Below are 19,159 nucleotides of genomic sequence, written 5' to 3'. Positions count from 1 at the left end.
CCCGTCTTCGCTCATCCCTCCTTTTGGACAGGTTTGCCATTAGGTTTTCATCTCAATCGGACAAAGAGAAATCTGTGAGCTTTTCAGGCTTCAGATTAAATTGCTAGTCAAGGGTGAGATACTTTGGTGACAATAAAGGACAAAACAAGGTTAGTGGAGCAAGGACGGGTGCAGTACAAGGAACGGAGCAGCAGCTCCTGTGCTGGCACTGCTGGCAGTGGGCTGTGGACTGCTGTGATCGTATTGGGGCAGCTTTGGGTCTCCCAAAGTGTTACTCATCAGGCAGACTTCGTCGGCTTGTGTGGATTTTTTAAGCAAGCGGGACCCAAAGGATGGCGAGGGTGGTATAAATCTAATTGTCCCCAGTTAAAAGTATTTACTCGGTGGTCTTATTAGCTGTCTTGCTGCTGTTGCCCACGGCAGTAAATGGAGTTCATTTAGGTTAGCGGAGGGCCTCCAGCATTAAAAATCAAATATGGGATGAAACAGGCTGCTGAACACCTAAGACAGACTTTTCCTGGGGTTATTTCTGTAATTTCTATGGAACCTGTAAGGTTTTTATGTGACTTCCCTCCCCTCTTCTGAATCATGGGCGGTTGAATTAACCTTGAACCTGTTGTCTCTCAATAGCACTTTTTGTTAATATTTATTTAGTTTTTAGTGGTTGTTACTGTTTTTGAAGAAGGAAATTTGTCTTTCTATTTGGAAAGTTATTCCAAGCAGGACTTGTGTATACAGGGGTGAAATAGTCAGTCAGACCGTCTTGGAAGTTGGCTGCTGTGCTATGCCATCGAGTACATGGGTCTCACCAAAAACGGCCATCGAGTCCCAAGATTTCACCACAATGTTGTGTTAACGGGGAACCAAAATAGCACGTACGCCTGATTTTTAATACTGGAACCAATGGGTTACTCAACTGAGGTTTTTAAAATAGTCAAGAATCTTATTGTAGTTTGTGCTTGGGTGTAATGATGTGTAAGTGGAACTGAGAAACTCTGAATGTAGTGGTAGAAATTGACGGGGAAAAATAGAAAAGGGGAAAAAAAAGAAAAAAGGGAAAAAGAAATATGAAAAAAATGAAGGCCTTTTTGTGGAAAAGTAAACTTGGTGAGTAAAACACAACCTAACCTGTCTTGGTGCACGTTTTAAAAATAAATGATTGACACCATCCATATTTGAAGCTTTTGATCATTGATGCAGAAGTTAAATGAACAGGATGTACAACTGTGATTAATTATTGACAAAAGTCAGTCCTTTCATATGTATAGTCTGTAGTTAGATGTGAAGGTTGAGTTCACTTGAATTCCAAAGCCAGAAAGTAATGCAAACAAGACTCCAGTTGATCAGCTTCATACATGTGGTTCTATTTATTATGCAAATCTCTTCCAATATGTTTAAATCAACATGCGGTAGTGGGGTTTTTGTTTCTTCAGCAGAATCTGTTTGTGGACTACTCAATTTGTGCTTTGCAGGCTGCAGTCTGATGCGTCCAATGTTTCACAGTCACGCTGTAGCTATAAGTTAAGTTTTCTTTATTAAAAAAAAAAAAATAAAAATAGGCAAATCCCCAAGCTTGTTTGTCATGTTCTGTCTGCAAGTATTTGACCTTTTCACCTTAACTTCCATTGGGTCTTGGGATTAACTTGGAATAAATCACTTCTTTCTGATGTATTTGTACTAGAACTAAATTGGTTAGCTGGGCGCTTCAACGTCCATACAAATGATGGTACATTAACCTCTTCTTGCTAAAGAGACCAGATGTTGTTTCTTGACATGTTCTGGTTTTAACTGTCATTATTCCTTGTAAACATGCCAGTGTAAATTATACTGGGGAGGGAAGATTAACTTGTAGATCTCCTAATAGAAGTTTGTTGGTTTGTTTTGCCTTTTTTTTAAAGGGCAATTACCTTCTGTAATTTAACTGCAAATAGTATCGCGAAATTTCAGCTGAAATTAGTTGGGTTAAGGTCAAGCTTTTTTTTTTTTAACAGGCATATTTTTGCAATAAAATGGTACTTCAAATATTCTCAACTATTTTGGACACACAAAGCTCCCATACGTAGCAATAACCAGGTACTTAACAAAAAGGAGAAGGTAGCTGTGTCGAGGAGACCAGCACCATGTCAAGTTAGCGTTATTATATTTCTTTTATCCTGTAGCTGATCAGAATTAAAATGTGTGTATTTCCCATATTGAGGGTACTGGTTGCCTGAGACACTTTGTTTTGGAAAGTCATCATGTGGGTTCTTGAGGCAGTTCAAGGAAGGAAGGACCGAGCAGGTTGAATAAATCCATGCCCTTGGGCTGCGTCGCTCTGCCTCTGGCCAGCTGCCACCTTTCTGCTTTGTCTTTTGCCTCTTGGCTTTCTGGAAGTTTACCTTTTATTGCCTCTCCTATCTGATTTCTGCTTTTAAAATGGAGAGATCTTATAAAATAATATTTAAGGTTATTTACAAAAAAAAAGTGACAGGGTTTCTGATGTTCTTGTTACCCTTGTGAATCTAAATGGTAGAATTTTTTTTTTTTTGCAGTTCTCCAAGTCTGTAACAGTGATCTGCTCACTTGTCTTTTTTTTTTAATATTCTGTGGTGATACGATCCAATACTTCTTTCTTTTTATTGAAGCTTGTTGACGTTAATAGAGAGTTCTCATGTTTTTTTTTTTTCCACACATATACACCCCACCAGTCAGGCATAATACTTGCCTTGAGGACTAATGATTTTCCTCGATACCTGAGAATCTGGAGATGAGCTTGGAGATCTCCTTTCTTAAACCTTTACTAGGTAAACCAGAATTAACAAGCATTGGGTTGTGGAAAAATTTTTTGTGTGCTGCTTTGTGGTCAGGCCTGACTAACACGAGGCACTTGTTTTAACTGGTGCACAGCCCCATCCAATATAGACATAAACCTGGGACTTCAGGTGTTGATCAAATTGGACTTCTTCAGGTCATGCAACAAGAGCCTAGTGACCGTCATGTCTTCTCTTGCAGCTGGAATAGCAAAAGGTTAACCCAAGTCTTCAGAGCATCTTAATCTGAGCCTTTGTTTTTCCTTCTCCTTCCAGTGAGTGAGTGGGAGGCAGCTCAAGATTGTAATATACCCAAATACTTACTCTTTTCAAAGTGTTTTCATATAAATACATTTATTGTAGAATGGTTTGGGTTGGAAGGGACCTTAAAGATCATCTAGTTCCAATCCCCCTGCCCTGGGCAGGGACACCTCCCACCAGACCAGGTTGCTCAAAGCCCCGTCCAGCCTGGCCTTGAACCCCTCCAGGGATGGGGCTAGTATCCCACCAGTACACACAAGCTTCTGTTCGTAGCTGAAATAAGAGAGATGTGTTAAATAAAAATGGAGAAGGCTTCCAAATTCATGGCTACTATGTAATATTTAGCAAAAGTAATATATTTAGTGGGGAACAGAGGTGCAATGCAAAACGCAAGTTTGCTTTGAGATTGGTTTTAGTTGGGCACTGGGAAAGCTTGCTTACAAGCTGATGGTTTCTTAAGTTAGTGAGGGTACCATCTGGGGTAGGAAATTGCTTCTGATTTATTTATTCTCTAGATCAAAAGATAAAATGAAATAGCCATCTCCTTTCCTGACTGGTGTATCGGAGGGGAAGCAATGGCTTGCAAAACCTTTGCTTGGTTATGGACAATGTGGTCAGGTGTAACTTCTGCCCTGTTATTTTCTATAATATTAGGAGTTGATTGTGACACTGGAACTTCTTCAGTGCTGTTTAATTACTGTGGAGTTGCATCTGATCTGCTTGATAGGAGCATTCTGTGCGTGCGATATGCAGCCATTCATCTGGTTTGCGTGGTTTTGGGGAGGGTTAAATGAGGGTTCGGAATAATGCTGCTTGGATTTGTAATGGAAACGTTATTATCTGTTTGCTTTCAGTTGACTAGATCTTTACAGAAGGAACAAAATGATAAATGTTTTTGGAGGTAGAAAAATGGACCCTTATTTTTATTTTTTTGGTGTGGAATTGTCCATGAGGTTGGGCCTGGCTGCAGCCCCAAGGGACTCAATTTCTGTTGGGAGCAATGATGAATTTAACTCACTAGTTTTCCAGAAATCAACCTCCTCCTGCCCCTAGAAAGTTTTTATTTAATTTCTTAGTAGGTGGCACTGTGGTTTATTTCCATCTAGATTGTGCTACTGAAAAATAGCGTGTTTCTAGAATAAGCAGATGTTCTCTCTGGGCAGGGATGTTACCACTGACACTGCTAGTTGCAGTTGGTGACATTAAGTATGATGTGCAGTAAAAAATAGCATGTTTTTAGAACAGGCAGACAAATATTCTTGTTTACCTGGGCAGAGAAGTTACTGCTGATGGTGGCAATTGCATTGTTAGATGAGCTGTCCGAGGCTTTTCTTGTAGAGAAGAAATGTATCGTGGTGGATGGGCAGCAGTTTAGCCGTGTAGAGACTGGAAGAGTCCTTTCACAACCCAGAAGGACTGGAGTTAGTTTGAGTTTGCTAATGCCAGTGGAGATGATACAGCTAAACTTGCTGCAGAGAGCGCATCCGTTCTGCGGAATGTTAATTTCTGGTATTCTTGCGTTTTTGTATAATTTATCCAAGCTCCTAGTGTTTTTCACGTTGAACTGTCAGTCTGGTGTGACTTTTGATCTCATGTATCCAAAGTCTTAGCATGAAATTCTGTGCGACAGACCATTAAATGTCATTATACTGATTTTGTGAATGTTGTCCACTTTTGCAGATGCCTTCGTAAATAGCCAGGAATGGACACTAAGCCGATCTGTACCAGAACTGAAAGTGGTGAGTTTATATTTACTTGTATCTTTGAAAATGTTATGCACAAGTAAAAAAATCTTGTAAGCTTCATTAAATCTACTGTTGGGGGCGGGGGGAATATGCAAAGCAATTTTAAAAAGTAAAGCATTTTTCTTCAACGAAACTACCTTTATGGAGTTTGTGTCTTCTATTTTTATAATCATGCTTCAAAGATCTGTTTTGTTGCTTTTTCTGCTTGTTTGGCTACATGAGCCAGCTTCCTTGGGTGGCCTTCTGAGTTGAGAAGCCTTACGCTTCTGTAAGAGGGGAAGGGACAGTTAGCAGGCGATATGTAAAACGCCTTCTTTCTCACCTTAGTAACTTTTCACAGTTTCTTCAAGAACCAAATATCTGTCTCCCTTCTCTTAGGAGAATTTAACAGAATTTATACTGAATAAAAAAAAAATGTTTTGAAGATTCATTAGTGAATCAAAAACTACGTTTTATTATAAGAACGAGCAGTGATTTAATAGCTGCTTACAATAACCTTTCCATTGGCTGAGCCATTTTCCCTATAGGTGGAAGAAAAGGCAAAAATAACACAGAGACAGATGGGGGGAATTTCCCATGTTTGTTCTTTTTAAACGTTGTGAATGTGGAGGCTGGAGGTGAGGCCTGAAACCTCCTCAGAGTGGATACCAAAACGGCAGCTTGTCAAGCTGGCGGCACAGAGTTGTTGAGGCCAGATCACTGTGAAGCTTACCACATGGGAGTCCGGGTTTAATTAAACACCGTCAGTTTCTCAAACCCTACAAAACGACCGTGGTACACAAGATACAGAACTGGGTAACACCGTCTGTGCTCAGCTCCTGTTCTCCAGCTGTACCTGGGCGAGCTGCTCCGATCCCAGCACCCGTTTGTTGAGCGGCAAAGTGAATCGGGCAAAACCATCCGAGTTTAGGAGTGGGCAGCTGGGGCCTTGCTTCACTAGCCCGTTTCTCATGTGGTAAATGTCTTTTTCCAAATCCGAGCTGATAATAGTGTTTACGGAGGGGAAAGAAAGCACAGGTCACAACGCAATAAATGCACTGAGACAGAATGGCATTTTAATTGAAGCAGCTTCCTCATGGCTGCAGTTATGCTTCTGTTTTGATTTCAGCAATGCACAAGGTAAGGAAAAGAGAAATATGATAGTCAGTAGATGTAACTATATAATACAAGAAGGGCCTGCAGGGAGTCACCATATTCCGCCTGGTTGCGATCCTGTGTGACCTGCTCTGGGTGGCCCTGCTCTGGCAGGGATGTTGGACTAGGTGATCTCCAGAGGTCCCTTCCAACCCCGACCATTCTGTGATTCAGTTTAAGTGATCGTGTAATTTGGAAGGCAAATTATCTTTCAAAATAGCTTGCACAAGAAAATACTGAGAATTCAGGACTGGAAGGTGTTGGTTGGATGTGAGTCCCGTCCACTCTGGTATTAGCTAGCTTATGCTGTGGGGGATCTAGAGAGGGTTTCCGTGTTCATCCCTTCTCCTTCTCTTAGCCCTACCAATTCACAACACCCAGCAATAAACTTGCAGGTGAGACCAAAGCTGCAATTATGTGTTATAATACAGAACACAAATGACTGCAGAGCGTTAGTCGATGGGCTTGGGGTTACAGGTATGTTTGTGCTTCCATGGCTGCGTTATGTGATGCTTTCCCTTGAGTATCTTGCCCCCGCTGTAGTGTGAACGAGCAGTAGGAAAATAAACTTCTGCTGAGCAGCTGCTGTAGAGAATTGATTTTGAGTGGTCAGTATGCACGGGCTGTCTAAGGCTTCAGTTGGTATAATCCTGGATAAAAGCAGAACTCTTACCATTACAAAAATAATAATTTGATTATACCACTGCAAATTATTGAAGCTAGCAGCACCAGCTGGGGCTGTGAACTTGTGCTCCAGCAGAAAGGGCGAATTAGGAACTCCATCTGAAATCCACTCTGCCTTTCCTGTCTGTCTGCCCTTGGGAAGGCATCGGTGCAGTGTGTCGTCTCTGTGTCCTTCCTCTGCTTCCAGCCTCATCCTCGGCTCTCCCCTATGGCCGAGGAAGGAAAGGGCCGTGTTAAAAGCCAAACCTGCCTCTTCTGCCACAGCGCTATCATCAGAGTCACCACGAAGGGTGACGGTGGGTGCATTGCTCTAGCTTGTGGCCGTGTCGGAAGCATGAGGAGCGTGGGGTGTTTCCCCGCCGGGGCTGTGCAGTGCAGCAGTGCAGGTGGGGAGGTGAGGCTTAACATTGCAAGGTTATGAAGGAGCCCCAGCTTTAGCTGCTCGAGTGGGCTGCACTCTTCAGGAGAAGGTGGTTATTAGCATGCTGGGGGAGATTGTCTTCTCTGGAGAGGCTGGGAGGTTCTTAAATTGAGGTGGTTGTTGGATTTTGATAGCGGCTGTTGTTATACCCTTGGGCTCTACAGAAGTTTAAGGGGAATAGAAATGGACTGTGGGAGAGCAGCGACAGCGCGCAGCCTTGCACGAAAGAAAAGCCAACGGATGTATTTTTCAACGTACTTTTGAGGAAAGAATAGCAGTCTTTGCCTCCTTTTTTAGCAATACAACATTGGGCTTGATTTCTTTCCAGTTTTCAGAAGGATATTTATTTCTGCTGATCAGATACTACCACAGAGTTTTACTTATGGATGTTGATACTTTTCTCAAGGTCAAGAGCGTGCTCGGCCAGCTGGGTGAGACCAGTCCCTTTCCTGAACGATGGTGGTGTTCCTGGATCCCCTTTATCCAAATGTAAAATAAGGATGTGTTAGACAGAATAAATATGAGATCTTTTTGACAAAATAGCTTTAATTTGTTCCAAAAAAATATGCAAAGCACAGTCAGGCTTCTGTGCTGGATAGCTTTAAAATGCCAAATACCATCAATACATTTATGCATTTTTACAAACAGGCTTTAGTAGGATGTGGGCACAGTTGTTTGGATTTATTTTATCTGGCACATGCAAATAAATGATTCAGTGTTGCACAAGTCATAACTGACACAGCCTTGCGTTGCAGCCTTGTTAGCTGAATTTTCTCATTTCTGAACTGGGTTGTGGTGGTATTTTTGTTCCGTAACATGCTTGTCATAACTTCGTGCATTTCCTATGTGTCCGTAAATAAATAGAAATGACTCAGACTGTTTGTACATAAAATATGACAGGAATATGACTGCTTTGAAAACATGCTGGCATGTTTGTCATACCATGAGGGATCATCCTTAAAACAAGCATTAATCCTTACTAAGAGAGTAACTGTCGTAGAAGTCAGATTTTTCCAGTGTAAAGTTTATTGCTCCTAGTTTTCAGAGGTTAATAGCGTGCAGAGATCCGGAGCAGTAATGCCAAGCACTGCACTGAATAATAGAAGGCCGATTCTGCTAAATTTTAATTTCACGTACTGGTTTCATATCTGGTAGAAAAGAGATGGCTGCCTTGTCTCTTCAGACGCGGGCACTGAGGTGAGAGCCTAAGGAATCCTCTGTCTTCCCAGATGAGAAGAGGATGAGGAGGTGAATGTCTCCTGAATGCTTTCTGAAGTAGTTGTCTAGGGAAGAAATAAAGCCATGCCACAAATGTAGATTTTCATAGCCAGGCTTGAGGAACCTTGCTTTCGGTTCTTACGATTTTTGAGAAGTTAACATTAGTATTACAACACAAAACTGATTGTGTTTATGCTTTTATCATAAGATCTGGTGTCTTTTTTTTCCCCTGCCGTTTCTGCCCTGCACACACCCCCAGTTTAGGTCATGTCTTTGTCTTGTTTGCTATTACTTTTGAGTTATGTTTTGGGGTTTTTCCTTTTTCCTTCCCTGTAGCCCACACTGTTCATCACACTTAAAGCCCGTGCTGTGGCAGGGGCTGGAGGGGGATGCAAGACTTCCTTCCATTTGCTCTCCATTTCAGTTGCTGCTTTATCTGAGCTGTTCTTGCACATCATCTGGAGACATAAAGTGGGCATCCTCTGCAGCACAGTTACCCTTGTCTTAATTGAAGGGTGTGTTGCATTGTAAAGGATAAATAACTGTTTTGCTCCCCATTCCTCCCACCCCCCGACTCCAAAACTGTCATTACATTAGTGTAAGGTGGCACCACTGTGTTGGTTTAAGTAATTTTTGGTAAGGAGGATAGTTGCTCACCAATTAGGATTATGAAAATGGAGTAGAGAATGCCTATTAATGTGTGACTTGTTCATGCTGCCGCTGTCGTTTGGCAAACTGGGATCAGCAAAGTTCATTCTGTCTCCAGGGATCTTATGTTCTGAACCTTTTGGTTAGGGTCAAGATAAACATGTAAGAACGGAGTATGCTTAGGTTTGTTTAAAGGACAAAATAAGTTCCCGTCTCCTCCCCCAAAAATGGAGCAAGCAGAATGTCCTCAGAGTTGTGTTCAACAGGATGATCTGAATCAGCAGATGACAACTGAGCAAGAAAAAAAGACAATTATTTAAAATATGGAGAAGGTATGTTCTCCAAGGCTCCTGTCCCCTGGACTGTGCAGAGCAGGGCAGGCAGCCGGGCTTGGATCCTGCTTGTTCCATCCCTGTCTGCTTTTGGTTGATGGTCGGGCCTGGGCACAAATCAGCAGGGCTTGTCTTGGCCGGCAACACAAAGCTGTGACTTGAAAGGGACGGCTTGGTTGGTATGGTGGAGTAACGCAGCCTTCACAACTCCCTCGCACCCCTTCTAAAGCAACAAAAAAGGCAAATCTCCAAGTCTTTGGCATTTGAGCACCTCTGGGAAGAAAACTGTTTTGGTGATGGTCTGCATTCTGCTACTTCTGCCTGGGTTTTTAAAGGCAAATGCTAGCTAATCAGCTTAACAGAAGAATCATGCGTGCTTCTGTTTGACTGTCAGATGTTCCCAATGCTGCAGATGTTTGGGCGTTGGTAAAGGGACTTCGAGTCATCATTGACATGCCAAGATCTATCTGCCTGTGGCTATATATATATAGATATATCTCTCTATATCTATCTCACGTGGGCGCTTAAGTAGCGAGTCAGTGTGAATCACATGGCGGATGGCCTACAGAGGGGTATGAGAATTTAGTGATGTTTTTATATTTTTAGCTGAAGAGGTGACAAGCTTGCTCTGAGCTTCGGGCTTCTTCCCTGCAGTCTTATATATTGCCTGATGTTCCCACTTAGCGCTAGTGGTGAGATAATAAAGGAGTGCCACTAACAGAAACTGGTTTGGGTTCATAAGTTTTGTTATGTATATGCTCTCCTGTAGCCTTAACTTTTTGGCAGATGCTTTATCTGTTGATGTATTTCAGAGTGTTTTTATTATGTGGGCTTTCTCCTCGAGTGCGGAGAAGTTATTTCTGCATTAAGATTTTACTTTTGTGGAGACTAACTGGAGTTTAACTTTTTCCTTTGTCTCCCCCCCAGGGGATTGTGGGTAACCTGGCGAGTGGCAAGTCTGCACTGGTACACCGGTACCTGACTGGCACGTATGTCCAAGAGGAATCACCTGAAGGTATGTGGATATGCAAATTTCACTATTTTTTTTATTTCCCCCACAAACTACATCTTTATTCATTTATAATCATGCAGAAATGAATCAGTAAAGAATCCGATTTACTATTTCAATGTCCATGGAGATTTTTGCTTTAACATTCTCCAGACTGAGATAAGTATATGATGAGTCTAATTGTACCTATTCCATAACTGCGTAGCATCCTTAAATACTTCGGCATCCGTTATGTGTCCATATGGGAAAGGTCTGTTCCTGTACGGAGTGACTGCTCTCAGTAGTGCTGCTGCTTTCTCTTTGGCCGCTGAAAGCCCCAGTTGCTGTATCTAGTACTGGATTTCTGTAGAATCGGGCCCTTTGGTTTGTGCTGTTGGGAGAATAAAAAACTTCAAAGCCTAAACTAAAGATGTAACTTGTTCCTTGTTTAATGTATTAAATCTTTGGTCTTGAAGTTTTTTTAAAAAAAATGTTCTTACTCCATAGAAAATTAATTTCTACCTGAATACATTGTAGTGTTTAACATTAATCCAAGTTTATAGCTTGAAATCAAAAATATCGTAGTACCTTATAGAGGTGTATCTTACACTAAATACTTTTTTGATTTTTTTTTTTTTTTGTATCTATTCTCCTTATGAATTTTTAAATCCAACTCTGAGACACTGAATTTCTGGTTCCTTCTTTTCCTTACTGGCTGTTCCATTCTTTGCAGATATGGATGCAGGTAACTATACATTGTCTTCATGGCAGCTCTTGTTTTGAAGAGAGAGACGGCAGTTTCTGTACTATAGCGTTTTCCCCTTGTTTTGTGTATCATTTTGCTTTGTTTCCTTTTGATTTCAAGTCTTTAGTACATCTCACTGTTTTTGTCTCTTGCTGTAGTTGTCTTTTCAGCAATAGTTTGTAGCTTCATGCATCTACGATAACATTTGTTTCAAATTAACTCTTACCAACGGAAGCTATTAAGCATAGTATACTTGACATTTTAACAGTCTCAAATTGTAGTTAAATTGGGAGGAGAGGGAAAGGGAGGGATGGACGAGGCTTTTTCTTGTGAAATTGCAGTAACAGTGAAGTCTTGCCAGGGTATAAGCTTGCCTTAAATGTTTTTGCTGCTTTGTAGCTAGTACTGGTGGGGGGGTGGTAATTGAGCCTTGAAACACAACTGGGTGTAGGTCGCGTTTGTGCCTGCTGCTTTTGGATGCTGGTAGTGAGAAATGGTTATGTAGGATGGAGATCCACTGAATACAACAAGTCTTCAGCAAATATGAGCATCTCTACAGACCTCTTTCCTCATTCCATGAACTGAAAATTTTAGGGTTTTTTTTCTTGTAAGATTCAAATGTATTGATTGTTCACAGATTTAACAGGCCTCTCCTCCCAAACTATGAATATTTCAGATGGCACTCCTTGAGAACATTGCCATCTGTCCTCTTTGTCTTCAAGGATTTTTATTTACAGTGCTTGAGTGATGTTCAGAGTGTTTTTCCTGAAAGGATTAGGTGACAAAAGCAGTGTCAAGTCATTTCTTTGTACGTAAGTGTAGCTGACAAGCCTCACTAATGACACCATTCCATTTCATTAACAGTAGAAAAACTGGAATAATTAAGAGCTCTAATTCACCTTGTAAGGGATAGGGTCAAGATTTCCAATCAAGTTAGTATTAAAGGAAATTCAACCCATATGAATTCTGCGTAGTGAACATACATAGTAGTGATTTGTTAGTGTTTTATTTCTTTCTCATCCCAGCAGAAGTCCACTCTATAGAAAATACAGCAGCAGTGCAGAAGGTTCTGTCGCGTTGTGCTGCGGGACTTCTGATTTTTACATTCCGCATGGGAATATAGTTTTTGATAAATCGAGGTTAGGTGTAAGCCTTTATGTTGGAGACGCGTGTGGATCTTCCTCTTTTCCTTTTTTGAGGTTTTTAAATGTTCCACATTGTTTAATTGGTAAAAAGTAGTACGTATATCAGGCGTTAAGGTCTCAGCTGCTTGACTGTTTAAGAAAAACCAAAGTTTATTGACTTTTAATGGCTTACTAACAGCAAAATTTATCAGGCATCATATAATTATTATCTAATTGGTAAAATGATGGATGCATACTTCATGTGAAAACGGTGATTACCATCAAGGACTGCTATTTCTGCCATCCCTTGCCTTCTAAATTACTACAATTACCATGAAACCTGCCCTGAATTAGACAAGTGACAGAGCTCCTGTAGACCTTTAGGGTAGCTTCAGCATTCCAGTAAATGAATCTTAAGTATATAAAGATTGTTTCATGTTTCCTTCAGCTCTTTTCTTTAAGACAAGACATTTCTCTTGCTGCCTGATCCACCTCCCCACCAAGAGGAGGAATTGTATAGCGTTAAAGTATAAAGCAGCTTTCTGTCATTGTCTGGCCCAACTTCTGTTTCTCTTCGGAATTAATTCTAGTGTCTAGTGCGATTGTGAGATGAAAAACTTTTTTTTATCAAATAAGTTTGTCTTGGGGAGAAAATTGACTTTTAGGCTCTTCCTTTCCATATTTTACATGCACATAGCTGTACTCCTGTGACACATTTTCAAATCAGTTGCGTTTTGATGTAAGAAAAGCAGTGATGTATTGCCCTGTAACAAGTGGGAATTTCAGTAGTCTGGGACTTGCAATATTTTTCTGTAATGATACAACAAGGAAGTGATGGGAAATAGGGTACTTTAGTGATTTGTGATCTTCTAAGAACCTTCCAAGTGATTGGAATGAAAACGGCTACTCAACAGCGTGCTGGGTGTTTTACATAGCTGAAAGAACAAGTGAGATGCATGCAACCTGGTATCTTTTTTCACCTGTCTAAAATTTAATTCTACCTGTAGGAACCAAAGGAAACGTGGTGCGTGTAGAATTTGAGACCAAGTACTTTGCAGACCAAGGTGAATTGAAGTTTACAGGAATAGTGTCAGGAGTATTCTGTTACTCTTTGGGAATTTTTTTTTCCAAAAAGCCACAGAGGCATGAAACATGACTTTTGCACATCTCTGGTACGTTTGTGAACACCCTAATTCATATCATGATTATTTCAGTTTTTTTTTTTCCAGTGAGCCTAATAAAAAAAGCAGGTAAGCTGTGGTCCAAGGTGTCTCATCTGGGATGAGGAAAAAGGAAGGGTTTTTTCTCTCCTGCCCCACTGCCACAGCAGTGAGATGCTAGAACAGACAGCACATGTGAACATGAACTGCTGAATCTGCCCAGTATATCTTTTGTTGAAGAAAACCAGGAAGGGGAGCTGAGGTCACGTTAACAAAATCCCCTTAAATTTGAAGCTGCAGAGTGGTTGAAATGCGAGTGAGGACAAGAGCAGTACGACCGAAGGGAGAAAGCCAGTGCAGGAGGCACAGCAACTGTTTTGGTTGTATCTTCAGTAATTTTTGAAAAAGTTTTAAGGGTGCTGGTCTCCAGTATGATGTATGCATATGAGTCTGGCTTTAAAGTAACTTAAAGCATAACTTCGCTGCTGAAACTGGAAATTACCTTTTTTGCTGCTAGTTTTCTCAGAATTGATGATTATCTAGTGGCAATATGCTCTAATTTGGCATTCAAACGGGACACAAATGTTTTAAGTAGGTTAAGAACTAAACGTTGGGTTATATTTAAGATCTTTTTTTTCTTCCCCCCCCCCCCCCCCCCTCCCCCGGAAGAGTAAAACATTTCTGTGCTCTCAAAAACATAAAGGCAGTCCAGCGCCAGCAAGTAGCTGTTGCAGTCAGTGGAGAGTTCATGTATCTGTGTGTGGAAGAACTTATGAATATAATATAAATGAAAATGTAGTATGTGAATCTTTGCAATACTGTCTATTCCTTGCTTTCTAGGTTAATAATGCTTAGACTTCCCTTGTAGTACAGAGTATAAAAGACAGGCAATGGAAGCTCTTAGAGAGCTTCCTAAGAGCTAATAGGTACCTTTTTTTAACTCTGTTTTTTTATCTATGTATTTTTTTATTGCTTATATGATATAAGCTTATTCAGTTGCCTTCGGTTTTTTCTTTCCTGTTTTCTTTTTGTAGTTATAGCCCATTTGAGTTCTTTTTCTCATTGGTAGAAGGTGTTGGAAGCCATTGCATTGGGTGTTTTATTGCAGGTGGGGTGTTGTGGCTGTAACCAGGCTGCGCTGTGAGTGGGGTGAAGTGATTTCTTTAGCACTTAGGGTTTTGGGGCAGCCTCTGCTGCATCCCAGGTGAGCTCCGAGCTCAGCAGAGTTCCAGCACACTGGAAGGAACCCTTAGTCTGTCCCTGAAGGGTAAGACCCATCGCATTTCAATTACCACTTAATTTCAGTTAGAGGCCTCTTATGTGTTAAGGACTACAATAAATATATTCCCCCGGTAAGAGGTATAGAATAAAGCCTTTATGTGTTTTCCAGAAAGCTGGGATCATTTACTTTCTTTCCAAACTTGACCTAAAAATTATTTTATACGATAGCAACCTTCACCGAATAACTCTGTTCGGTACCTGCAACGAACAGTGTATCACTTGAATAACAGGAATAGTCATAAAAACTTAACATTTATTATTAAAATACTCAACAAAGTGTCACCTTCAGCCTTTCCTTTTAAAGGAGGAGGAATGTAATGGCAGTAAGTTGCTAGCCTGTTATCAAAACGTGTAGAAATTTCACATTGGAGGATGGATGTCCATGGTTTTCAATTAACATCTATAACTCTTTCCATATCATGTTACTTCAGCAGAGTGTAATTATGCAAGGAGGATTGAGAAAGACGACTTCAAAATTTCAGCAGCTGTTGTTCAGCATCCCCTCATGAGATTTTTCTCTGGCCATAGACTCTTATAAAATACGTATACAAAAAAAAAATTCAGACATGATCTATTAACCTAGATAACCTTCCAGTTGGCTTCATTCATGGAAAAGGCCCAATGCTTCAGTTGCTGGACTCTGAGATGAAATAAAGAATGGAGCTTGGGGGAAAAAAAAAATTTAACACAATGCAAGCAAAGAAGAATCTTAAGTGTTCAGACAAGGAAAGGAATACCGTGTTTTAGGAGAGTCCATAGGGAGATGGGGATCACAGATTGGTGTTTCGGGTTGAAGAGAACGCGGGAGCTACAGCAGAATTGAAAAGCCTCTGCTGTGACAGTGGTTGTCCCCTTCTTCCCGTGATTCATGTGCCAGGTAAAGATGTGATTCTTCCTTCTGGTAACAAATAGGTTCCTACGGCTGCAGATGTCTTCACAGAAGCCATTAGCTGTTTTTATCTAGTTAATTCTTTTCAAATATGTAGGGATCTGGAGGGCATGTTTACTAAACAACCAAATTTTATCTTTCATGAGTAAAAAGAGGATGTGTCCCAGACTAATCTGTGTGTTCTGTTTGCAGTCTGTTCTCTGTTCTCAAGCTGGCTGAAATGTAAATGAAGAGCAGAGAAATCTGTCCTCTGAATATGCATTTGCTTGCTTTTCCTAAAGAGAAACTTCCATGCTTTTTCACTCATGATATCTCAGAATTCCATAAAATCATCATCATACGGGGGAAAAAAAAAAAAAAAAAAAAAACCAAAACTTTACATGTATCTTATACGGGGAGATTTTGCAAGTATTCCAAGTCCATACGAGTTCAAAAAAGCAACATTAATCTTACAGTCCCATTTTGGGTGCTCAGGCCACAAAATGTGGGGAGGCTGAAATTTTTCCATGTTAAATTCAAATCCTGGGTGCAGTGTTTCAGAAGCTTTGCACAGGACTTTGGGGGGCAGCTGAAGCCATCAGAGCACTTTTTTTAATTTTTTTTTTTTCCTGTAAAAACGCAGACAGACACTGCGTTGTGTGCAGGAGACACTGATGACTTTAGACATGTGTTTCAAAATTACCTCTTTTCAGTTCTTTGTCTTCTGTTTCATTATAATACCATCAGGTGATTATTTTTATTTGGCATTTCATGCTGACATCCAGATAGGAGATAACGCTTGTCTTTTTTGATCATTTTAAAGTGTTGCTGCAGTTGGCTCTCTTGGGCTTTTGGAGCCTTTCGGGCTTAGCATAAAAGAGTGTGTTTATATATTCTGCAATCTCCCCTCTCCAGCCCTTCCCTCGCCTTGGCCCCCCGAGACGGGCTGTGTGGTTTCGCAAATTCTTTGAAAACCTCTCTGTTCTAGCCGTCGAGTTGGCTACTGTTTAAAGTCTTGCACAAATAAGGAAGTATGTTAATTAAAGGAAGAAGTTAAGCCTTTGCTCTGTTCCTGGGGAGAAGGCGCTGAAAAAGCGGTTCCCTAGAAGGATGTACCTTTTCAGCTGTGTGCCTTGAGGGTCGACTGATCTTTAAGATGATGTCTTTTGAACGCATCGCACCTCAGATACTCAAGGGTTTTGACAAATAATGCCTGCGGGATTTGTGCCCTTCTCGTAACAGGCTCCTCTGAAGCTGTGTCCCAGGTAAAAAAACTGCAATTCCAATTTCTAGCTGCTGTTACAACTTTAGGCTCTTAGATCTCCAGCGCTCTTTGCTTTCTGCTGCTGTTGAGTCAGAAGCTGGTTTGGAGTGGCTGCTGCTGGAAGAAGGGCCCTGCCTTCCGCTATATTTTTTCAAATGTTATTTCTGGATGTATTTGAGGCATAGCCCAATGTTTAGCTCTCGATCTTAAAGCAGAATTTTAGTATGTTGTTTGAACATGTTTCTTTTTCAGCTTGTATTTTATTTCTTATGTATGGGGGGTTGCCTTCCGTTTAATCTTTTGTTGTTTTGGGAAGTTATCGCAGAAAGTAGGCCATAGTAGTTAGCTGTTTTTATTCCCAATATGTTTAATTCTCAACAGTTTGGGTTGTTTTTTTTTTTTTAATTTTCTGCTATAGCGCAGGCTGTCACTACGTTTTCTACCCATTTTAGGAATGCCAAGGGCCTTCCACCTTGCAGGATGGCAAGATTAGATCTTGACTAATTGATTGACCATGCTCTGCCGTCTCCACCCTGCTGCAAAGGCAGGTCATTCCGCAGGCACGGAGCTGCCCCTGCTCCATCAGCGTTGCGTGTTATGGGGAAAGGAGGGAAAAGGGATGGAGGGAGAGAGTGGTCCCGACTCACGGTCTGGCTTTCCTTCCGAGGGAGACTTTTATAAAGGCAGCCTGTTTTCCTCAGTGTTGCTAATTTTAAAAGTTCTCATGTGTATTTGTAGGGCTGCCACTTGGCATTAGGTAACATCCATCTGAAAAAAACTTGTAATTTACTTTAGTATTGTTATTCTCTTTTCTCCCTCCCACTCCCCCTTAGTTCTGAGTGACACTGATAGGAAAGGCGTTCAGTGAAATACAAAATACAGATGGAAAATAGATTTTCCTACCCCTTAAGATACAGTATGCTATTATGTAGTGACCCTTCTGTTCTCATATTTGAATTGGAATGTTTTGGGAAGTAATTTAAAAAAAAAAAAAATATGCTGGTTGCTTTGTCTGGGTTTCCTTAGCAGATCTCAGTATGATATTTATGTGTATTCAGACAGATTATAGTATAATCACAGCTAGCTAAGTCCAATTTTAACTTCAGAGTTACTATTTGTAATGTAATACTGTAATGAAAGGACAGATATTATAGAAGCTGGCTATAAACTAAGTATAAAAAGCAAAGAGATATTTAAAAAAAAAAGAAAAAGAAGGGAAAGAATAAAAAGCCTGAAATCTGTGCTTATAGGAGTTAAGCTTTTGGCTTATCTCAGTTCTGCGTTTTAGGGTTTGTTGGCAGGTATGTTAAGATCTGTGAAATCTTGTTGGAAGCTTGTCATGTAAAACTTACAGAAGTTTTGAGCAGATGTTGACAGGAGGTGATTTATCTGTTAGTTTGAGAGGTAGAAGCTGTGTGACTATTTGGCTGAACCCGAGGTAGTGTATGGAAGACGAAATGTGTGATAAACTGATTTTGAAGGAACCGCAGTAAAAAAGAGCGATGGTATTTCAAGTCAAAGGGGATAACTTTGTAAGGAACTTTGTTTGGAAAGTGGTGTTTTGGGGCGTAAACTTGTTAAACTTGAAAGGGCTGGGGATGGAAACAGGTAGGAGGGTACTAAAGTAGTATCACATCCTGCCCAGAGTAGTTGTTTGCTGCTGTTTGGGTTTTGTTTGTCTCCAGCTGCCTTGATAAAAATAGGTTTTTAAAATTAGACTTGTAGTGTATATACAATTAGTGTGTCTGATGTGTGTAAGCAGCTGGCTGCACCTGCTGGCTATAAAATAAACAAACAAACAAAAAGTAATATTAAAAAGGCGCTATGATATATGCCTGATTTCATAGAATCATAGGGTTGGCAGGGACCTCTGGAGATCATCCAGTCCAACCCCCTGCCAGAGCAGGGTCACCCAGAGCAGGTGGCACAGGAACGCGTCCAGGTGGGTTTGGAATGTCTCCAGAGACAGAGACTCCACCACCTCTCTGGGCAGCCTGTGCCAGGGCTCTGCCACCCTCACAACAAAGAAGTTCCTCCTCATGTTTAGGTGGAACTTCCTATGCTCAAGTTTGTGCCCGTTACCTCTTGTCCTGTCCCCGGGCACCACTGAAAAGAGCCTGGCCCCATCCTCCTGACACCCACCCTTTCAGTATTTATAAGTGTTGATAAGGTCCCTCCTCGGCCGTCTTTTTTCCAGGCTGAAGAGACCCAAATCCCTCAGCCTTTCCTCATAAGAGAGGTGTTCGAGTTCCCCTCATCATCTTGGTAGCCCTTTGCTGTCCCCTCTCCAGCAGTTCCCTGTCCCTGTTGAACCGGGTGCCCAGAACTGGACCCAGTACTCCAGGTGCAGCCTCACCAAGACAGAGTAGAGGGGGAGGATGACCTCCTGCGACCTGCTGGCCACACTATTCTTGATGCCCCCCAGGATGCCATTGGCCTTTTTGGCCACAAGGGCACATTGCTGGCTCATGGTCATCCTGTTGTCCACCAGGACTCC

The 19,159-nt window shown here is 41.2% G+C and overlaps 1 protein-coding gene across 5 annotated transcripts in view; it reads left to right on the top strand.

The window, feature by feature from the left end:
- The window catches only part of AGAP1 (ArfGAP with GTPase domain, ankyrin repeat and PH domain 1), a 380,161-nt gene that overhangs the window by 103,196 nt on the left and 257,806 nt on the right, over positions 1-19,159 (top strand). For all 5 annotated transcript variants that reach the window (XM_054209386.1, XM_054209385.1, XM_054209383.1 and 2 more), the window contains exons 2-3: positions 4,731-4,789; positions 10,160-10,247. In XM_054209386.1, coding sequence (XP_054065361.1) covers positions 4,731-4,789; positions 10,160-10,247 — 147 coding nt within the window. The remainder of the gene's footprint in view (positions 1-4,730; positions 4,790-10,159; positions 10,248-19,159) is intronic.

The sequence above is a fragment of the Rissa tridactyla genome, chromosome 7 (genome assembly GCF_028500815.1).
Source record: "Rissa tridactyla isolate bRisTri1 chromosome 7, bRisTri1.patW.cur.20221130, whole genome shotgun sequence".
NCBI classification, from domain to species: Eukaryota; Metazoa; Chordata; class Aves; order Charadriiformes; family Laridae; genus Rissa; species Rissa tridactyla.
Note: the sequence above shows the minus strand (reverse complement) of the source record. Positions and strands in the feature narration are given on the sequence as shown.